The sequence below is a fragment of the Cygnus atratus genome, chromosome 4 (genome assembly GCF_013377495.2).
Source record: "Cygnus atratus isolate AKBS03 ecotype Queensland, Australia chromosome 4, CAtr_DNAZoo_HiC_assembly, whole genome shotgun sequence".
In the NCBI taxonomy this organism is placed as follows: domain Eukaryota; kingdom Metazoa; phylum Chordata; class Aves; order Anseriformes; family Anatidae; genus Cygnus; species Cygnus atratus.
The window spans coordinates 12,338,601-12,361,872 of record NC_066365.1 but is presented as its reverse complement, the minus strand read 5'-3'; the positions used below and the strand labels follow the sequence as shown (position 1 = coordinate 12,361,872).

Here is a 23,272-nt window from a genome sequence, read left to right as displayed (position 1 = left end):
TTTGACATTTTCGTGCCTGAAGGATAAACATCTCCAGCCAGATCTGCAAAACAGCTCTGCTCACATCTGGCTTTGGAAACAACTCCCTGGGGAAACCGGAGATCTGCATTCACCTGATCCCCTCCCAGATTCCCCACGAGGGCTCTGGCACCCTCCACAGCCAGCCTTCTCTGGTTGACTGTTGCACACAGATAGCATTGAATTCTGCTAGCCAACTGCTACAAACTTTTGCATATTAAAATCATGCCTGGGAAAAGGATGTTGCAAAGCTGGCCAAGCTCTATGCAGCAAGGGAGAGTGATTGGGACCCCTCTGTCTCCTGGGGAGTGTTTGTATGGGGGAGTCCTCTCCTCCATGCCAGTTGTGTCGAAGTTGCACTTGGTGGCCACATGGTGAGCAAAGGCAGCAGCAGTTCATGAAGTCCTGCATGGTCCCCAAGATAGTAGAATACAAATGCTGCCTTACCTCTAACCTCGGATTTGCCTGACAAATCTGTTGGCCTTCCACTCCAGGGTTACAGCATTGGTGGATGGGGGAAGAATAACTGATGTCATCTACCTGGACTTGTGCAAAGCATTTGGTGTTGTCCCCCGTGATATCCTTGTCTCTGAAGTGGAGAGACATGGATTTGATGGGTGGACCACTCAGTGGGTAAGGAATTGGCTTGACGTTCACACTCAAAGAGTTGTGGTCAATGGCTAAGTTGCGATCAGTGACAAGTGGTGTTCCTCAGGGGTCAGTATTGGGACCGGCACTATGTAACATCTTTGTTGGTGACATGGACAGTGAAATTGAGTGCACCCTCAGCAAGTTTGCTGAGGTGGTACAAGCTGTGTGGTGCAGTCAACACGCAGGAGGGACGGGATGCCATCCAGAGGAAACTTAACAGGCTTGAGCGGTGGGCCTCTGTGAATCTCATGAGGTTCACGACCAAGTGCAAGGTCTCGGGATGGACTCTTTGTCAGGGAGTGTAGTGATAGAACAGGGAATAATGGCTGTAAACTAAAAGAGGGTAGATCTAGATATAAGGAAGAAATTTTTTACCCAGGTTGGCAAGTCACTGGAACAGACTGCCCAGAGAAGTTGTGGATATCTTACCCCTGCAAGTGTTTAAGGCCAGGCTTCATGGGGCTTTGAGCAAGCTGGTCTACTGGAAGGTGTCTCTGCCCATGGCAGGGTGGGAAGGTTGGAATAAGATGCTCTTTAAGGTACCTTCCAACCCAAACCATTCTGTGATTCTGTGATTCTCAGTCTTGCAAGTAACTGGACTGATGGCCTGAACTGCTCAGAACTGAACAGTTTAAGATTGGATGCAGCTTTGGTGAGAGAAGTGCTGTGACGTGAGTCCTGCATGCTTTGCTCATAGCAGGTGGCCCCCTCACCTCATCCTCAAAACCCATCAGAAATGACTGGCCCCACTTAAAAGGTCTTGCAGTCACCCAGTGCTTAGAAGTGTTTCTGCCTCTTTGCAGGACCCTCCATCGTGACCCCTCCTAAGGACATATGGAACGTGACAGGAGCACAGATCTACCTGAGCTGCGAAGTCATGGGCATTCCAACTCCTGTCCTCATCTGGAACAAGGTAAGAGCCTTGCCAGGACCTTTTTGGGTCTAGCAAAGCTGAGATAACTGGAACTGCCTGGTAAGTAACAGGACCAAGTCATAAGAAATCCTTCCCTAGAAACACACGTCTTCGTTGAGTTCTCCCATCTGTGCAGTTCTGGCCAGCCCCAGCCATCTGGCTTTGCTTAATCTTTAGTCATCACTTTTTTAAACATTTATTGACCCCAGTACGGAACAGGACTTGTGTTTTTCCTGGTAGTGCCTGGTATTCAGAGTATGTGGGGAATGTCTCTTGACCTGTTTTCACTCGCTGATTGCAGTGACGCTGAGGCAGCTGGACACAGCTCCCCCAGCATCAAGCACTGCTGCGACATTGGGCACTTATTTCCGATAGCTGGCAGCTCACTGGTAACACCTGGCTTAGGGCAGGAGCCAATCTTGAGCACAGAGGGTCTTAGCCACAGGACTGCGAGCCACTGCACGGCCTCTGTAGCCTCTTCAAATGCCAGAAGTTTGTGGACACTTCGGAGAGGTCTTAAAATTAAGCTGAAACAATACTACACTAAAAATGCTGTAGAGGAAAAAATAGATTGGCCCAAAGGTCACTATTCTGAGACAGCACGCCCTATTTGTAGGGTCCCAGAGGAAACTCTTGAGTTAGCATACAATCCAGCAGCATTTTCTGCTCCTTTATAAACAGATGTTGTATTTACACTGCCAGTGCTGCTTTGCTTTATGGCCTTGTTCAGCAGAGGTATCATTTCATGGGTTAAACTCTTCCTGTGGGAGCACACACGTGTTCTGTGAGACAAAGTCAGCACAGCGCATGTTTGCATGCCCCACTACCCAGCACTAGGCACACCAGAAAGCGGTGCTGCTCTACCCATTCCCACTGAGGCAAGGGGAATACAGTCCTAGAGCAGATGCTGGAGCTGCAATACACGGAGGATAAGGTGAAATGCCAGCACTAGAAAAACACTGCTGCTGCGCAAAATATATTCATAGAAAACTAGTGTTGGTCTTGTGTGTGTGCAGGCGTGGTCGTAACAAATTCTAACATAAATAAGCCTGCAAATCTTCAAACCTTTCTACCTTTCTGTTTAGATCATTAGGGGACAATATGGTGTCCAGAGAATGGAGCTTCTGCCTGGTGACCGGGAAAATCTGGCTATTCAGACCCGAGGTGGCCCTGAGAAACACGAAGTGACTGGCTGGGTACTGGTAAGTATCTCACGTATGCAGAGAGGCGCACAAACGCTAGTATAGCACAGTTTGCAAGCAACCCGTGAACAAAGAGCAATGCAGAAGGCATGTGGCAATGGACAGGGCATTTAGAAGAAAACAAACCTGTGGGAGTTAGACCTGAAGGCTAAGGGTAGTTGCTGCCTCCCATCTCATCTCTATCTAGTATGGAGTAAAAGCATGCATTCTATGATCAGAGAAAGTACGACTTAGATAAAAGATCTCCTTTCTGTATGCCATTACTTTACCGCTGCCAGTAGTGGGAAAGAAGCCCTCTCCACGACTAGGAAGTAATCAGTACAGAGGGCAGGGCACCCCTAAGAAAACTCACATCTGAGGAGATCTTACAGACTTAGCAACTCTCCTTGCCCCGATGAAGCACATCATCTGCCTCAGAAGAGCACAGTGCAGAAGCCAGCAGCTGTCATTCAAGAGGCTTCCTAAGGCAGAGGAGTTCCTGCAGTCTATTGAGCAAGTGCTTCAGAGGGAAGCAGTAGGGAAGCCAGAGGGAGCTGCTGTGCCTCCCTGTGATGGAGTTGCATCCATTTGCAAGTCTGATGGCTCCCAGCTGCAGGGAAGCTAGCAGCTGGGGAGCACAGGTCAGGGGAGTGGCTCCTGCACCACTTGCCAAAGCAGGGGTGAAAACAGGGAGAGGGAACAGTCTGAGCCTGCAATCTTGCAGAACTAACAGACTGGATGCAGCATGTTCCAGGAAGGATTTGTCTTCCTGCCTCCATTTCCTTGCAAGCGTGCAGTGCTCTGATACATCTCTGGACTAAGTAGGCACTAAAAGAAAAGGAGCGAGTGTTAGAACCCACTCAGTCTGGCCTAGCAAAGCAGAAGAAAGCTAGGCTGAATTCCAGGAGTGGCTTGTCCCAAAGCTGACTGGAGAAAAACACCACAATCTGAACCAAACTATTTAGAGCAGACAGAAGAAATCATGCAGTGTGGTCTGTAAGGGTTAACTGATACTTCATCCATTCTGTTCATCTCATTTTTTCTCAAGAAATTAACGAGTTATAATAGATCCCTTAAGACAGAAGTACCTCTGCCTTTTCATACTTAGATACTGAGGGATGTTTCTTTCCCTAGATATCTCCTCTGAGCAAAGAAGATGAAGGAGAATATGAGTGTCATGCATCAAATGCCAAAGGAGAGGCAACAGCTTCTGCAAAAATCCATGTTGTGGAAACTCTGAATGACATAGCCCTGAACAAAGGTAGGTAGCATGGCTGAATATTCAACAGCCTTCCCCTAACAGTTTAGTTAGTTATTTGATACAGAAGGACCACCTCTGTTTAATGCTTTCTGGAAAAAAAAAAAAAAAAAACATACTAGAAATATCAGATTAACATGCACTAGGTTTGGCAAAACACACTCAGGAAATCTCAGCTGCTAGAGTTCTCAAGGGATTGTCAAATAACCCCAAGAGCTCTAAGGTACTGGAGATCAAGATGCCATATGAAAAGCAGCTTTGGGTTGTTTTTCTACAAAGCAGCTTTCATTGGCTTTCCAGACCTTACTTTGTATCCTTACAATGTTCTTGGAAGGCTTCTAAACCTGCCCATCTCACCTAGGAGCAGGTTTGGCATAACCATCACCGAGACACACGGGAGAGACTTCAAGCACCCCCACGTCCTCTCTTGGACATAATTCTTAGTTTAAATTCTAGTGGCTTTATCAGGATGACAAAACTGGATCCTTGTATCTCGGAACAGCTGAAAGACTTCAGGAGAATATTAACAGCATCTGGCATTGAGATAACAGCATAAAATGAATCCCAGAATCACTCTCAGCATAGAAACCTTTAGCATAGAGACTAGCTAAAAGCCTCTCTTTTCAAACATCACTCTTATGAATGAGAATGAAATTGAGTTTTACTGAGTTATACCATGAGCAGCAACACTTGTACAACAGTCATAGCCAACATGAGGCTCCTGCGTAACAAACATACTTTCCTTTTATGACAAGGTCACTCATCTAGTAGAAGAAGGGAAAATAGTTCATGTAATCCTTTTGGATTTCAGTAAAGCTTTAATACTGTTTCTCACAGTAGCCTTCTGGACAAAATGTCCACCATCCAGCTACCCCAACTACCTAGTACAATGGGTGAACAGCTGGCTCATGAGGCAGGCTCAAAGGGTTGTAGTAAATTGGGTTACATCAGGCTGGCAGCTAGTCACTAGTAAGGTTCCCCAGGGCTCCATTTTAGGGTCAGTTTTCTTTAATGTTTCATAAATGACTTAAATGTAGGACTTGAAGGTATACTGAATAAGTTTGCAGACATCACTAAATTGGGAGGAGCTGCTGACTCAGTCAAGGTTAAAGAGGCCTTGCAGAGAGACCTTGACATGTTAGAGAGCTGGGCACTGGAACAGGCTTCCCGAGGATTTCAATGGATTTCAAGAAGCATTTGGACAACACTCTCAAACATATGATTTAATCTTTGTGTGGTCCTGTATAGAGCCAGGAGTTCTAATTCTATGCATACACCCTACAGCTGTTTCTTTTCAGCTATAGCAAAGATCTCAAGTATGCATGCTGTAGCTAAGCCATAAGCTGGCAATCGATAATAACTTAAGAGGAAGTTGGGAATAGTAACGGAGCACACTGTCAGATATAACAGGCTTCTGCCTAGCTTCACTCCACATGCCTAGGGAGGTTCCAGGTGATGTCAGCACAGAGAAACGCTATCTATTACCACCCCCCTTCCAGCTGGAGGCCTACAGTAGGGAGGGAAGGAAAGAAGGTCAGAACAGATTTATAAGGTCTCATGCTCAGCTAAGACATCAGAAAACTCACTTCCTGTGCTACTGCCGAAGCTGTGGCATTACACCTTGATACAGGGTGCAGCATAACATGTTTTTGTTTTTCCACAGATGATGGTGCAGAGCTGTGATGTGAGGACTTTCACTTATGCACAGTTTTAAGTCAGTATTTTGGAAAGCCCCAACTTCTGACTTTTTCTAGCTCACTAATCGTTCTCTTACTTCCTTTATTCTTTGATTACCAATTTGCTTGCACACTTCTTTTGCAGATATACAAATAAAGAGATTCACAAGTTTGATTACAAACTTTAATTCTATTTACAGGAAATAAACATGCTTTTGAACAGCACGTGGCAGATGAGTAAAACTATTTTAAATGCGACCTAAAACCACATGAAACAAAACCTAAACATTTCAGTCTCACATTTTTTGAAAAAATGACAAAAAAAAACTTTTAAAGGCTAAACACTCATCATACGAGGTGCAATACTCATAGACATCAGTTCTTGGAAGAGGAGTTTGCAGGCGTAGGGCATTCGAACCAAAGATATCTGGGAAAAGATTTCAAAAGACTTGTGATGAGCACTTCTAAATCATCAGCTTCCATCACACAAATAAGTACACAAATAATTTGTCACCTTTTTAGCTCAAAGGTGAATCTGAAAGCATTTAACAAGAATTGCTTAAAGACAGTAACAAAGCAAGAGGGAAGCTGAGACATTCTGCAGAGGCTGCAAAACAACTATGCAGAATTCATTTTTTAGATAGAAAAATTGCAGCCAAGGGATGGGTTCTAAAAAACGAAAGCCCTTTAACAAGGCAACATGCATAGCAAAGCATGCATGTTGTGCAGTAACTACAGTTAAGATTTCCAGCACGCATCTCTTCAGTAACCCCAATGTCATGGTTAGAGGTGCAGCAGTCAATTCCCAGCACACCACCGAGCCTAGTTAAGTCAACTATTTTTAATCTCTGCTGTCACTCTGCCTTGACATAACTCTGTAACCAAGCACACGCTGTCACTGTAAATAATAATTAAAAAAAGAACACATGCTATAAATAATACTCCTTTAAAAGTGCGACGCAAAAGACCTCCTATGGGAACCCTGCTTGCAGGCATAAAATAGCTCCATGGGAACAATCACAAGAGCGACAACCGTAAATTCCTGCAATTCTGAGATTTACTGCTTATTCTAAAAATAAGCTCTCTGACTGTTTACTCTTAAGATCTCTGCACTGCAAAATATTTGAACAGCATTTCCTGCCGAGGGACAAGCCAACACTATATAACATGAGTAAGGAAACATCCAAATCAACTAGGACACTACGAACGCTTAAGTATTTAGGAAACTAAAACAGCAATTGTTCTGGTGTTTCTTAAAACATCCTGATTAAGCCCACACCTACCTGCGTTTTATTGCGGCATCCCCGGCATTCATAGGTGTGAGTCCTGGTGTTTGCAATTGCCATAATCCCACAGAGGTTACATACATGGACTTGATACGGGTCGGAAGCTTCAAACAATCTCTCTCTCAAGAACTGGGCTGCTCCATGAGCAATTTGGCAATCTCGTTCCATTTCTCCAAAACGAAGGCCACCATCACTGGAGACAAGAAAAAAAGATAAAAGAACTTGAGTTCACTGGCAAAATACATCAGTTGCTAGAAAATGTAACTTGACAGAAATAAACAGTAATATTCCAAGGTACAAGTAAATCTGTGCATTAATTTTCTTCTATCTCAGAAAAGTTCTCTTTGTTCAAACATGAACTGGCCACAGTTCCTGCCGGATGAAATCCTCTAGCGTGGGCTCCTCTACACAGGAAAATCAGTTAATTAGGCAGCTAATTTTTAGGGCTAAAGACTTGGGGGGAAAACCAAAACAAAACACTATACAGAAAATAAACATCCTTACCGAGATCTGCCTTCCATGGGCTGTCTGTTAAGTATCTGGATTGGCCCTCTTGCACGAGAATGGATTTTGTCATCTACCATGTGCTTCAACCGCTGATAATATGTAGGACCAATAAAGATCTGTGATGTGATTTTTCGACCAGTGAAGCCATTGTAGAGGACCTAAGGTAGTCAATACAATCACTGAAACATAAGCCTTACCGTCCAAACATATATTAAAAAGTTACTATGAAATCATATTTTGATTATACCTCATTTCCTCTTAGATGATAACCATAATCTGATAAAAGATTGGAAATCTTCTGCACGTTGACAGCATCATTAAATGGTGTAGCATCACCAATTTCTCCCTTGTTTGCCGACACCTACAGAGAAGAGATTTGCAGAAACTTGTAAGATTTCTCAAAAACTGATCAAACAACACATTTCAAACAATTTTAGCTCTTAATGCCAGAACCTGAGATTCAACACCCATGATAGCGCTGTATCCTGCTTTGTTTATCAGCTGCAAAATTCTATAGCTGAGATTTTCAAAAATATACAGTATCAATAATATCATTACTCCTTTTTCTAGGTTACAGGAAACATTTGGAATAAAAGCAACAGATTAGGATACTCATCTGACTTGCTGGACAAAATTTACAGGATTGTAGGTCCTCCAACAAACTTGCATGTGCTATTACATAAATGAAGAACTTTTTATTTAAAAAAAAAAAAACTGCATTAATAATTACCAGGCAGTAGTATCTTTAAAACAAACTTATTATATATATATATAATATATATGTGTGTATATATATATATATATATATATATAAATTCATATTCCTTAGGCACACAGCATAAAACATTCTTCTTACCTTCCCCTGAAGACATTCAATCAAGTGACCAATGGTCATCCGGGAAGGGATGGCATGGGGGTTGATAATTATATCAGGTGTGATGCCTTCACAAGTGAAGGGCATATCCTACAGCAAAGAAACAGACAGTCAGTACTTCCCAAAATACCAGCTTTAAGAAAAGCAGTCCATAGATTCAAATTAAATCCTTTTAAGGCATTTCAAGGGCCCTGAAGTACTATGTAAGGAAGGGTTGTGTCCCATTCTGAATACAGTCTAGCTAAACTTAAGTCTATATATTGCACCCTAGCAGATATTCTGCAGATGACTCACAGCAGTTACAATACTAAAAAGATCAAAGCTGAAATGTTAAGGAGGAAAAAAAGAAAAAAAAAAAAATGAAATCACTACCTCTTGCCGGTACTGGATACCACAGGTTCCTTTCTGACCATGCCTGCTGGCAAATTTATCTCCTATTTGTGGGATTCTTACAGAACGTACCTTAAAGCCACAAGAAAACATTAACTGGTAAATTAGGTACCGAGCAAAAACGATTAAGTAGAAAACACATACATGTTGGTGCTCACCCTAATCTTGCAGAACTTGTATCCTTCCTGGTTAAGTGTTACCATGACCTGATCGACAATACCAGTCTCACTAGTTCGCAGAAAAGTGCTACAGTCTCTCTTTGTGAAGCGTCTGTTAGTGCTTTCCAGTTCATCTTCGTTTTCTGGTAGCGTTACTGTTTTGCCAATGATGACATCATCCCCAGACACACGCACCCCAGGTGCTATTAAGCCATCATCATCGAGTTTGTCATAGATTGCATGTCTCATACCTTGGGGGGAAGGAAAAAAAAAAGATCTCCACATGTTGTAACATATTGACTTTGATGTTTTATGGAAATTCAACCAGCCTGCTGCTAAAAAATGTGTAAAGCTGATGCATTTTGCTATTAACACAGACATTTTGGCTACTTTACACGTCCCAAAATAAAGACTGAATCAGTTCAACAACAACCTTCCCCACAAATGCTTAACAAACTCTGTCTCAATATACTTTTGTATCTTACCTTGGCAAGTTTCACGTGTAGGCTTCTCAAAAACTTCCTCTTGGTCATATCCTTTTTTGGACTCTTGCTCTTTGTAGGACCGATAAAACACAGATCTGAAACAAAGTTACAAAGCCTTCTCTGTAAAACAGTATAATTTTTCTTAATATGTACATCTCAATTTCATTAAAACCACCATTTTAACACATATTGTGGCTACTGTTACTAATGACAACCAAAACAAATAACATTCACAAGCCAAACAACTTTAAAGTCCGGTTAATCTAACTGTCACTAAGGAGTGGGGAAAAAAAAAAGAAGAAGGAAAGAAAAGAAAAAAAAAGTTTCAGATTAGCATCTTAGTGGTCACTTTTTGGACACTTCCAAAATACCTGTTGATAACATGCTTATTTTTGATGAACTATGGAGATCTTCCAATCTGCCTGACATCTCAAAAGCAGTTACTATTCTTGAGGACAATTCATATCTTCATCGTATCAATCTCGTATGACTTTTTTCCTTAAATCTGCCATTTTGCAAGCACTTTCACTTCTGATACCTTGCAATGCCACACTCAATACTCAACTCAGAGTTTCGGTGGAAATGTTTCAATTTATATGAGCTTCTTTCTGGGCCTTTGAGGGTTTCTGTTTGCTACCTTATTTGCTAGCATACCAAAACCACAACCTTTAAGATAAATATTGTTCACATTTAATAGCTCCCATGAACACAGAAGGTTCTATAAAAGTTCCATATAAGCCTTAAAAATGTTATAGTCCCATACATATTCTACATTAGAAGGTAGCAGATGCAAGACAGCAGGCACACACTTCTTAGGTGCAACTCAGACAAAAGAAAATGAACAAAGCCAGAAACCAATTGACCAGTCAAGGTTATACAGCCACCTAAGAACTAGCAATAGCAATAACGCACAGACATATCGTTTGCAAGTTGTCTCAACAGCAGTTCCTACTAAGGAGAAGAACATGCCAATCCTCACCAGTTAGTAACTGTCATGCTACTAAATATTTTATTACAGTGCTGCAATATTGACATTAAGGAGTTCATGTGATTGGCAAGTCATGCAAAGACTCAGAATATCATTTAATTTAACCAGCATAAAAAGAGCAATTAACATAACAAATAAGACCACTCTGCCTTCCTGGCAAGTCAAACAAAGAACGAACTCACTGAGGTTTGCTAAGATACACATTCACCATTTTTGTTCTGCTGCCTTTTAAGGATACCTTCCAGTTTAAGATGAACTTTTCTTGAGCCTCTGGACAACTCAGTACACTACTTATTTTCAAACAGTTCCAAAACTTAAAAAAAAAAAAAATTCACACCTGAAAAAGCCTCTATCAACAGCAGAACGGTTCATGATGACAGAGTCTTCCTGGTTATATCCTGTGTACGATGCAATGGCTACAATTGAATTGATACCTGTAATACATTGAGTGAATACTTTGAAAAGATGAACACGTAACAGACAGGCATTACTTACAACTAAAAATGAGCTGATTTCTCTAAATTAAAGCTCTCCTAGCCTCTTCTGATATTAAAATATCCACATCCCATGAGCAAAAACCATGCCGTGTCAGTAAATGCGGTTTTGGGTAGAGATTAAATTTTTTATCAACTGAAGAGTGACCCCATGCGGAGAACCTATGTAGAAAATGCACCATCTCCAGTTAGATTTTAAACAGACTATAGAAAAGGAGTTCCAGCTGCAACACTAGGAATGCTGTTTTGTGTTTTTTTTTTCCAGTCTAGGTGTCTAAGTTAACATTTAACCTACCATACATTTTTAAATTACATAAATATGCTGATTATTTAGATATTTTCCACATGTTTATGACAGTTTAGACAAAAAAAAATAGTAATTTTGTTTATTGAACATTAACTGACAACATACCTGCTGGTAACTCTCTAAAACGCAAGTACTCCATGGAGCGTGTTGTTACAAGGGGCTTCTGAGGATAATATAGAACATGTGCCAGCGTATCCATACGAACATGGAAGTTTGTAATGTAAACTCCCATAGCCTGTTTACCCATAGCAGACTGGTATGTGTTCCTAGGAGACTAAACAGACAAGGAAATACCCATATATGTTATGCACATATGCATTTGGGTTTTCTATTAACCTTAAAAGCGGAATGTCAGAATTGATGCACTGACCTGGTTATGATCAGGGAAAGGAATGATAGATGCACATACTCCCAGGATCATTGATGGGTGAATCTCACAGTGTGTGTATGTTGAACAATATGCAACGCCTTTTTCTTGCAAATCATCTGGAGTCATTGCCAGCATCACAGTCTCTTCTTCCAGTGTATCAATGTACTCTACTACACCACTGGCCACGAGATCCTGCCAACTGAATAATCAATGTTTGAAATACTCAACTAACACACAAAATGGGTCTCTTCAGCACTAACAAGAACAAGGACTTCTCTGCCTTATTATTACTACCACTACACAAAAAGTCTCATAAAAAATGAATTAAATTGCCAGGCAGAGAAAGTGTCTTTGTGCTGCTTTAAACATTTCTCTCCCTTCAATCTGAGGGAGCTTGCAGCTACCAGGATGGAATATTAGACATTCAGTTGAATTTCAGAAAAACATCGCACCTGTAATTGTTGTATTCTCGTTCCTTCAGTTGGTCAATATGCCTTTTCTTCAACAGCAACTTCTGTTTTTCCACAATTAAAAGGGGTCGGCAAATTCTGCCTGCATCAGTATAAATGCGGATTTCTCGCTCACGAATATCCCTAATCATTGAGACCTGCACAAGAAAGCAGCACACAGAGTACAAAGTCTTAGTCTAGAATCAGAGCTACAGCACACAAAATAGGATAGCAAAGTTCCCAGAAGCAAAGGCCCTACAGGTGCCGTCAGCAGCACAGCAAACAAACTTTTAACACTCATACAAACAAAAGCATTTCAAGTGACTATTTTTAACTATTTACAATATGAGTATTTTTCAACTGGTTCCTCTTAACAACAAGAAAAAAGCAATGTGTGCAGAAACAGTTGCAAATTATACTATGTGGAGCTTGCAAAGTAGTCTCAAAGTACTATCCTCCCGTATCTAAAAAGGTAACCCAAAGTCTAAAAGAAAAGGTTATACCTCTGATACAATGATATCCATCTGACGACGGAGCTTCCTTAGCGTATTCATAAGCTGCTCTGGATCTTTGTGTATTCCTACCCAGCAGCCATTAACGAAGATCTTAGTAGCACTAGAAAGAAGGGAGAAAAAAAAACAAACAAAAAACAACCCACAATTCTCTGAAGCTCTGCGCAGGTAATAAAAACTTTATATCTGTTTAAACAATTTCATTTGCACATACTCGGCTATTGCTGCTGGAGATATTTCTTCCAGGTTTTCCATACTCCACTCTTCCAAGAATTCCAAGATCGGAGATGGCTGAGACCCCACAGAAATGTAAGCCATAAGGGCTAAGTTCTTGACAAGTCCTACTGCATGACCCTAGTGAAAACACAAAAATTATTTTGCATTTCCAAACCAACAGACCCCCCTAAGCAGATCAGAGAACTTGAAGTTTCAAGTCCTCAAGGAACTATACACAAAACATACTCTTAATTTCTACCATTCAACTACAGAGCTAGCTATAAAGTTAAACATTCATGTCACTGCTTCAAATAAAATACAAATGATCACTGCAAGCGCTATGGCCATAAAATGACTGTCAGATAAAAGCAGTTAGGCATGAGTAAGTACTGATTTAATTACCTCTGGAGTCTCAGCAGGGCAAACCATCCCCCACAGCGTATTGTGCAACTGTCTGGGCTTTGCCAGTTTACCATCTCTACCAATTGGAGAGTTCAGGCGTCTCAGATGGGAAAGCGTAGATGCAAAAGTCAGGCGGTTTAACACCTGGATGTAGCATGGAACTCAGTTAGTGAAAGCTTCCCAAGTGTGTTGTTCTGACAGGCATCATAATACATTAGAACAAAGGATCAACAGCATCTAGAAATGATGCATTTGACAAGAACCAAAATTGTACCTGAGATACTCCTGCTCTGGCTTGATGAGCTTTCTTCTGATCACCCCAGTTTCCAGTTGCCAATGAATATTTCAAACCATCTGAAATAATTCTCGTTTTAATGGCCAGTTCCAAGTTGAAATCTTTCCCTCTGTCAATAAACTTTTGTGCATATATTCTCACTTCCTTCAGCAAGTTCTTAAACATTCTGTAGAAGATGTCAAGAAACACAATTAAACAGTAATACAGCAATTCAGCCTACCCAGAACTGTCTGGAAAAAGTCACTGGCCTCCTTGACAGAAGCAAGTGATTTGTAACTAGGGGAGGAGAGGAAAAAACAACAACAAAACCCATCAAACTAATCTGCCTGTGAACACGCATAATACATACTTTAAAACAACCGATACTAGCCACCCACTATTAGAGGAAACTTACCCTAGTCCACAAACAAAGCCATAATCAGATACAGGCTGTGCTGCCCAAGACTGGCTATCAGACTCAACAGAATGGTCTGTTTTATTTAGAAGCATGGAACTGGCAATGGCTCTTCCATTAATTATCTCCAAAGAACAGATTAGATATTTACCCTCTGAACAAGAAAGCTAACAGTGGCCCAGCAAGATCCAGTCTTTTGTTGCCATAATGATCTCTGTCATCAAGCTCCCTCCTTCCCAGTGCTGCCAGCAACAATCGATGAACCATATACCTAAGAAAATAAGTTTATATCTTAAGCCAACAACAGACATTCACAACGAAGAACACATACTTTTATTAGATACATCAGTGAACTGTGTCCTGAAGGCTGCTCATTCTAGATGAAGTTAAAATACTGCTGGACCTAAGACAGGTCTCTTCAAGTATGTTACGTCCTTAGAGCTGAATGGCACACTAAGTTTAGATAACCAAAACAAAGTTAATATTTACATGATGATAGCGATACATCTTCTGCTACACGTCTACCCCATATCATACTACAGTCTATGTTTAAGCTAGTGAGACTGTGAACAGGACATGTTATTTGAAGTAAAACAACAGGTCTCCTGATGCTATCATTTATCTGTATACCAGTAAGTGGCGATCAGGAGGATGTACCAATAGTTTTAAACGATTCATTTACATTACATACAGCTTATAAATAGTTGTCAAACTCTACAACTTACTTATCAACCTCTGTATGTTGTCCATGCAATGAGATGTTAAAAGCACTTGGTCAGTATCATCACATCTAACTTTAAATCCAGGGTGTGTTGGAGGCTTGTTTTGTTCTCTCTCTTTTTATTTTTTTTTCGTTATTTTATCATCATCATTTGCATTTTCTCAGCTAGGAAAACCTGTAAGTGCTCTAAAATTTACCACTGAGTATCCAGAACACTGAGATTAAAAAACAACTCCTATTCAGAGTGCTTTCCCAATCATGCACATAGTATCTGTATCCAGTGACCAGCTGCAGCATGTGACAGTGCACTTGAGAATATACTAACATACCCCAGGAAATAGGCCTTCTTGGTTTCACAGAAGTCACTGACACCAACATGCGGAAGCATTTCTTTCTGCAAGACTTCTTTAGCATACTTGATCCTTTTTTCTTTGGTGACGCCTGGCTTTGCACCTCTCGATCCAATGAAGTTCAGAGCAACGTTTTGCTCCTGAATGACAAATGCTTCATCCAGAGAAGGTTTGACCTAACACACAAAATACAGTAAAATCCTGAATCATACAGTGCCTGTTCGGGTTGACGGAAACTAAGCAGTAGCCTGCTGATGATTCTTCTCAGGAACTACTAATTACTGCTTTCTGACTTTACTATAGTAGTTCTTTCAAGAGCAGCAGAAAGCAATGGAGCACACAGAAAGCAAACAAAACAGTTTAAACTTCAGAAAACAGCTCTCATTCAATTACATTCTAGGCCTGCTGCTGATGCGCATATAAATGGAGATTTTATAATTAAAGTCAGTGGCAGCAGGCTAAGAACCTACCTCTCCAAAAATATATTAGCTCTTTTCAATTTCCATTGCAATCCATTCACTTAAAGTACTCATTAGAATGGTTTAAATAGACAACTCTTTGCACTTCTAACAGACAACCCACAGAAATAAAGTAAGTAAATTACAATATGAAAACTAACAAAATACTCGATAATAAAAGACTAACCACACCTGGACATCATCTAACATTAAGCAAGAAAATAAGTTATTTAACATATTACCATTTCCATCATTTCTGGATCTTCAAAATCATAAATTATGTGCTCTAAAATATCCCTGTCAGACACAAACCCTAGTGCACGGAAGACAATTATGATGGGCACTTCTTGTTTGATATATGGCAAAGTTGCTACAATGCGCTGACCAATAGCACTCTTCTTTGCACCCTAAAAAGATGGGGGAAAACATACATTAGTCAAAAATGATCTTGCCTTTAAATAAAAAAACTCTCTCTGAACTTAGATGATGTATTATAAATGTATTTACTACAGGAAACCATGACTCCTCAGCAGACTAAGTGAAGATCTATTCGGAAACCTTACTGCAGAACTGACTTCTTTTAAGCTTTTTCTAACCTCAGAAGTCTGCAAAAACTTGAATGTTTTTCCTCATACAAAGGAATTTGAATAACACCATTCATTCACCCATCTGCATCATTTCCTCCCTCCTGAGTATTTGCAAAGAGGAACCATATCTATCTTCAGTTTTCTTTCTGTCAGCTTAAGTCCAGCTTATCAAAGGTGCACAAATCTCCATTCTCTTGATTACTGAAGTAGGTGCTCCCTCCTCCCCAGAAAGGATCAAACATTGAGTGATACTGAGGGACAATCGCTGAAGAGTGTCCCAGTTATGAAGCACTAGAGTGGTGTAAAGCTTCTATTAAAGTTGCTCTTAGAATGCTTGGAAATTTCTAAATGTTCAGTGCAATGGCAAGCAAGTACCAACACTTTCTGCCTTTGAAATTATGTCACTTATAGCCACTGCACAGTGCCTGGACTGTGACAAGTGGCACAATTAGATGTTAAATATTAGTTAACATGCAGTCTGCAAAACTCATCTGAAACACTAGTTTGGCCCTCAGCATAGACAGGGTTGATACTCTTTTCCTTTGTCAAAAAGCAGGAAGTAGTTTGTTTGGATTTTCTAAAAACTCATTTACAGTAATTAATTGTAAGATTATTTTTTAACCCCATTCTACTCTGCCACAAAGAGAGTCTTCATTTCAATCCTCAAATTATTTATCCCAGAGATAGGCATAATCTGACGTTATATGAAAATGAGTTGTTTTATCTTCTCACAACTTAACATCAGAAGAAATGGCTTCTTAAAATTGCACAAGAAAGTGATATTAAGAGACAGGACAGTAACAAAACCCCTAGAACAATCTTCAGTGTAAGCCCTGGGGAAAGGGAGTATTACTGCTTAGGCTTACCTGCCCACCTCTGGCTAGCATGCTAACCCATATAGTACTTGTTGGTCGAGAGGAATTTTCCAGACAAGATCTACACTCTCCTGTGTAGGCATATTTTGAATCTTTCTTTGCAAACACATATACTGTGTTTGTAGCCATTTTTTCTTGAGCGATCAGAACCTGTGTTAGAAACAAAAACAACACTAAATAACTCACAAAAGGGCATGTGAAAGTAACAAGCACAGGGTTTCTACCGTTCCTTCATGTGCCTTACTTTTTAAAGCACTCCACAGCATGATTTCAATTTGCCAAACTCAGTTGGACTATATTCTCCATTTTAAAAGCACATTAAACAAAACATATACCTCGTTCAGATAGAATAACCAAAATAAAAGACTTGGAGAACACTTTTCTATGATGCACTCACCATATCTGCTAGCTGTGCTGAGACATTTGTGTTAGCTTTAGCCAAAATACTGATAAAGAAAGCTTTTCACTATCTGTTTCCAAGGCCAATGAACTACCCATGCAAATAAATTCAAATGCCAGCTCTGATAGTAAAAGCCAGACATTTTTTTTCCTCCAAGAACAAAAATAGATTTATTTTGGTGTGTTGCCCAGGCATCAGTTACAAAAAAAAAATACCAGTTTGGTGAGGCACAAGCATGGAGGGGATATGCTTTGCTAAAGCTGAATCCACAGCCATAGAGGGAAAAAATGAAAGGAATAGGTTTATGCTATTCTTAAGATGCATCTATACAGCTGTGAACAACCTGGAGGAGAATGCAAGTGAGGAAGTACCTTCCTCACACTGATGCTGAGACATTTAAGAGTGCACGCTGCTCTGCAATGTTGAAAATGAATCTGTAGAAAGAAACACATCCCAAAGAAAAAGAGAAGGTGGCTCGAAAAGGACTAAGTTCATCACAAGTTCATACTAAGTGCACAAGTACCTGCAGAAACTGGAATGAAAGCGTTTATGTCCCTGGCAAAAGAGGTAGAAGTAAGTAACAAAACTTCCAGTGTTTATAAAGACAACTGTGCAAGGTATCATCCCTTACCTTTTCTGATCCATTAATGATAAAGTAGCCACCAGGATCAAGAGGGCATTCATTCAGTTCACAAAGATCACGGTCAGTTAAGCCATTTAACAAACAGTATGTCGATCGTAACATAATAGGAATTTTCCCTATAAAAGTTTTCTGATGTTGCGTCTGTAACTGATCTTCCCCTTCTTTAATAACTGTTTTAGTTATATCCACATACAAGGGGGCTGAATACCTACAGAATAAAAATACCATTGCATTATCAGTCAGTTATTACTCCGGCCTGTACAGAAGGCTAATGAATGCAGTTATTCAAGCCCTCACTTGTAATACTAAGCATTATTACCAAATCATCATCTGTATTTAACAACTAGGCATTGTAATTTAATAAGAGCAATAAAGAACATATCTTCAGAATTACTAAATTGAAAAAGATTATCAATTAACAATTGTCAGTCCTTCCTCGTGTTTTAATCAACACAAAGGTCTTTCTTACGTAAGGTTTCTCAGTCTGGCCTCATTGGGCATCATAGGTGATGGTGCTCCATCTCTTTCCCAATGAGTAGGTTTGGAAAGATAGATTTGTTCAAACTTCAGGAGATAGCGTGGCTGAAAAACAAGAAGACATTTATCTGTAATGGAAAAAACATCCATGTTGGTTATTCAAGAGCAGCCCTATAGCTTAATTCCCAATGTTGCTGCATATCCTCAGCTCAAGGTATAGAAATGATCCCTGTTTCGATGGCTAGGTGAACAAAACACTCAAAAAGATTCAATAATTTCTGAACACCTTGTTAATAAAAAACACAGAGGTAACTGAAGAGGTAAGAGAAGAATAAAGTATCAAAGTAGGTCTTCTTCATGTGAAATAGCTAACAAATTCAAAATCTGACAAGTCAGTGAATATATTAATAGAATATGCCTTATATATACTTAAATATTTACTGTGTATGTAGCTTTAGATAAAACTGCCGATTTTACAATGCAAACGGTGAATCTGCTTCAACACATAGAATAAGATAGCTCACATCAAATCTGTTTCCACACAAATCCTTTCACATGTTATAGTAAAATATGTTTTACAACAAGTCATGAAAGGACAGGCATCATCCAGCAATAAAACAATTCTCAGGATCTTCATTTTGCTCTGAGAGCCACTCATCCCTCAGAATCCTACTGCACTGAGATTTAGAGCATTCAGTTCACTTAAATCAAAAGCCTGCATTTATAATACAGGTGTAAAAGCTTTAAAACAATGCTCTGAACAAAGTGCTTTTGTGTAATTAGTAAGGGTAGCTGGAACTTGCACCCTCAGCAAGTTTGCAGATGACACCAAGCTGAGCGGTGCAGCTGATACACCAGAAGGAAGGGATGCCATCCAGAGGGACCTGGACAGGCTGGAGAAGTGGCCCACATGAACCTGATGAGGTTCAACCAGTCCAAGTGCAGGGTGCTGCACATGGGCCGGGGCAATCCCAGACATGAGCACAGGCTGGGAGAAGAACTCACTGAGAGCAGCCCTGCAGAGAAGGACCTGAGGGTTCTGGTGGACGAAAAGCTCAACATGAGCCAGCAGCGCACGCTTGCAGCCCAGAAGGCCAGCTGCATCCTGGGCTGCATCAACAGGGGAGTGGCCAGCAGGTGGAGGGAGGGGATTGTCCCCCCTCTGCTCTGCCCTCGTGAGGCCCCACCTGGAGTGCTGCGTGCAGGCCTGGGGACCCCAGCACAAGAAGGACGTGGGGCTGTTAGAGTGGGTCCAGAGGAGGACCACTAAGATGATCAGAGGGCTGGAGCACCTCTCCTGTGAAGAGAGCCTGAGAGAGCTGGGGATGTTCAACCTAAAGAAGAGAAGGCTCTGGGTGACCCCATTGTGGCTTTTTGGTACTTAAAGGGAGCTTATAAAAAAGATGGAGAGCGACTCTTTGCTCAATCAGATAATGACAGGACAAGAAGGAATGGTTTTGAACTAAGAGAGGGGAGATTTAGATTAGAGGTTGGAAGAAAATTCTTCACTCAGAGGGCAGTGAAGCACTGGAACAGGTTGCCCAGAGAGGTTGTTTATGCCCCATCCCTGGAGGTGTTCAAGGCCAGGCTGGATGAGGCCCTGGGCAACCTGCTCTAGTGGGAGGCATCCCTGCCTAGATGATCTTTGAGGTCCCTTCCAACCCGAGCCATTCTATGAACTTAAGGAAAGCAAGCAACGGTTACTTTGTTCAAGCACTTCATGTGTGGTCTCAGTCCTGGTGCAAAAGCATGCCAAGGGCATTTGTCGAGTGGCCTCCTTGCATGCACAAGAACCTAGAGATGAGCTTTCTCTATTCACAAAGCATTGCTTCACAGAGTAAACTCCATGGGTATGGAAACAAACAAATCATTACACTTGCACGTATACAGGTTGAAAGATGCATTGCCTTCAAAGTTTGAGTTCTTATTTCATAGTGTGCCCGGTTGCAGAACAGAAGCTAACCCAAATAAAATACAGCTGTGCTGCCACCCCACTTGTATACCTGCCTAGAAGCTAGCTAAGAACATCTTATTACGAAAACAAAACTTGGAATTCCCTGCAAGCATCTATCTGTATCTCAGCTATAATGACTCTGCTGCAGCACGCTACAAAAGCAACACTTGCTGTAGCAGAGCAAGCTCTAGTACAGAGCAAAAACATCATCAAAAAACTCATCTTCTTAATGCAAGCAATTGCAGCCTTCCCACAACATATTTTCAAAGTCCTCATACCCAGCCCTCTCTCCAGAAAAACTATTAAAGACAAAGGTGCAAATTACACATTCTATTCATCACAGAACCACAGGAACGACCCATTCAGCACCTGAGCTAGGTGATTTAGTTTCCTCTATAGATTAAGCAGATCGTTATATTAATTGTGTTGTTTTGCGAAACTCTCAGACACACTCCACTAAATCCTTGTCAGTGATGCTTGCTCCCATCCTGAGCACCTTTATACAGTTACTGACAAGCTAAACTGCAGCAGCCAACTGTTCTTGGTCATTCTTCAACTCAACCAACAATTTACCTAGCAGGCGACAGTGATTCTATAGGAGAGGGAAGTTTGATACCACAGATAACAAAACTCTTGCATGTGTTTCTCAGCAGCATACTTGATTATCTAAAAACTTGGGCATGTTCCTTATGGAATCCAAGCAGTTCACACTTCCGTCCTCTTGGCTGCATAAGCAACATCCTAACTTGGATACATTTCAGTCTCTCAAGATGGAGGTTGAATAAAACCCACCTAAGCAAGGGAAAAATCACTTTGCATTGTAAAATCCCATCCCCGGCCTCCACTTACCGGTTCTTCCACTTCTCCTGTAGCATGCTGGGCTTCAGCTTGTAAATCAATTGGTGGAGCATCTTCAACAATTCTCTGCACAGACATCTGAATAAACTCATCAAAAGAATCCAACTGTTGCCTGACTAAACCCTTTTCATCAAAATAAGAGCTAAAAAAAAAAAAAAAAGTGCACTAATTAAATTAAGATCTCATTTCATTCATGTACCTTATTTGTCAGCAAGTTTAAGACATATTTATAACAAAACCTTCAAATGCCATGAAATACAGCAAGAAAACACTTATTTCATGAGACATGAGTTTCATTCATAGATGCTCAGAAACGTTAAACTCTCTTTCAGTGCTTTAAGACAGACACTACAAAGTGACTGACTTGCTGCCACCTCTTGGCTAAGCCGTGTATGCACACTCTACCTTCAGTTAGGAAAGGAAACATGATGACAAACATCAGCAAAGGTGGCTGTAGCCAAAGTTTTCAACAACGTATGTAAATGTAAGCTCCTAATCAAGGTGACAATTCTCAGAACTTTTCTTAGCTCTGATACCCTCTATTCCAGCCACACTGAGATTCCCAGCTTCATTCCTCTCCGGATTTCCCCTAGCCTTTGTGTCACCTAGATTCAACCCAACACATCCTAACTGTAAAAATCAAAGCCTAAATACTAAGACCTGCATCCTAGCTTTTAATGATCATAGCTTAAACAAATCTGCTGCGTTAGCTCCTATACCTCAAACTCCTGAAGCCATCCAAGCAACCCACACCTGCCAGGATCTCTCGAGAAAACTGGTAACAAATACCTTTGTACCAGTAACTTCAAGCTTCCCCCAAGAAGGGGAATAGCCATGGCTATTGTGCTGTTGCCAGTGAATCCTGTCAGCACAGCCTGCTATCACATAAAGGGAAGGAGGAAAAGACCTCTAAGATCATCAGGTCCAACTGTTAACCTAGCACTGCCAAGTCTACCACTAAACTGTGTCCCTAAGCACCACAGCTACACATCTTTTGAGTATCTCCAGGGATGATGTATCAACCACTTCCCTGGGCTGCCTGTTCTAATGCCTCACAACCCTTTCAGTGAAGAAGTGTTTGCTAACATCCAACCTACACCTCCCCTGGTGCAACCTGAAGCCATTTCTTGTCTCCTACTGCTCGTGGCTCTGGAGAGGAGACCAACCCTCACCCTGCAACAACCTCCTTTGAGGCAGTTGTAGAGAGCGATAAGGTCTCCCCTGAGCCTCCTTTTCTCTAGGCTGAATAGGCCCAGTTCCCTCAGATGTTCCTCACAAGACTTGTTCTCTGGACCCTTTGCCAATTTCGTTGCCCATCTCTGGGCATGCAGCAGGGCATGAACCGAGCCAAGCACAGGGGGACGACCACCTCCCTGCTCCTGCTGGCTGCGCTATTCCTGACACAAGCCAGGATGCCGGTGGCCTTCTTGGCCACCTGGGCACACTGCCGGCTCATGTTCAGCCAGCTATTGACCAACACCCGAGGTCCCTATCTGTCAGGCAGCTTGCCAGCCACCGGGTGTCGGCAGGGCTCCTTAGTCCCCCAGAACAACCCCACTGTTTTTCTTGAGAGCTGTTCTAGTCTGAAAACACTAAAGCATACAATGTAACACAACCTGACCTGCAGCTGTTACACGTTGCTGGCTAGATTTTACCTTTTAGCACCAAGAGCACACACACACACACACACGGAAGCATTAAGAACTGAGAACTTCATCGAGTCACCTAATCACAATCCAGCACGCCTCTTGCCACAGGTCCGGGGTGATTTCATCGTCGTCTTCATCGTACTGCATATCTGCGGGAAGCACATACAGGTGAGCCCCCAGCCACCGCGCTGTCCCCGGCGGCGCAAGGACCCTTCCCCTCAGCGGCACCCGGAGGCCGCGGCGCCATGAGGGGGGAAGGGGAGCTAAGCCCAAGGGGAGAGGAGGCCCCGAGGGGAGAGGAATGCCCATGGGGGCGGCCCGCCGCGCCCTCACCTTCGTCCGCGTCGTACATGGCGGCGGCAGGGGGGAGCCGCGGGCGGCGGCCGGGCGGGAACGGGGAGCGCGGCGGGCGCCTGAGCACCGGCGGTCGGAGCGGAACGGCGGCGCCTGCGCTCCCTGTGACGGCAAGAGGGCCG

The 23,272-nt window shown here is 41.8% G+C and overlaps 2 protein-coding genes across 2 annotated transcripts in view; one reads left to right on the top strand and one right to left on the bottom strand.

The window, feature by feature from the left end:
- The window catches only part of IGFBP7 (insulin like growth factor binding protein 7), a 19,550-nt gene extending 13,628 nt beyond the window's left edge, over window positions 1–5,922 (top strand). Inside the window, exons 2-5 of the mRNA XM_035542263.2 lie at window positions 1,473–1,582; window positions 2,668–2,784; window positions 3,898–4,024; window positions 5,685–5,922. Of these exons, the coding sequence (XP_035398156.2) occupies window positions 1,473–1,582; window positions 2,668–2,784; window positions 3,898–4,024; window positions 5,685–5,704 (374 nt within the window). The 3' untranslated portion in view covers window positions 5,705–5,922. The remainder of the gene's footprint in view (window positions 1–1,472; window positions 1,583–2,667; window positions 2,785–3,897; window positions 4,025–5,684) is intronic.
- Window positions 5,868–23,272, bottom strand: POLR2B (RNA polymerase II subunit B). Its single transcript, XM_035545163.2, has 25 exons — window positions 23,130–23,272; window positions 22,873–22,945; window positions 21,139–21,289; window positions 18,328–18,440; window positions 17,847–18,066; window positions 16,807–16,965; window positions 15,596–15,760; window positions 14,875–15,071; window positions 13,976–14,095; window positions 13,410–13,596; window positions 13,136–13,279; window positions 12,732–12,871; window positions 12,509–12,620; window positions 12,009–12,163; window positions 11,557–11,755; window positions 11,292–11,460; window positions 10,723–10,819; window positions 9,398–9,492; window positions 8,913–9,163; window positions 8,737–8,826; window positions 8,347–8,454; window positions 7,738–7,851; window positions 7,488–7,648; window positions 6,981–7,176; window positions 5,868–6,124 (listed from the first exon to the last, which is right to left on the bottom strand). Exons 1-25 carry the CDS (start codon window positions 23,146–23,148, stop codon window positions 6,035–6,037), a joined length of 3,525 nt encoding a protein of 1,174 aa, XP_035401056.1. The 5' UTR covers window positions 23,149–23,272; the 3' UTR covers window positions 5,868–6,034.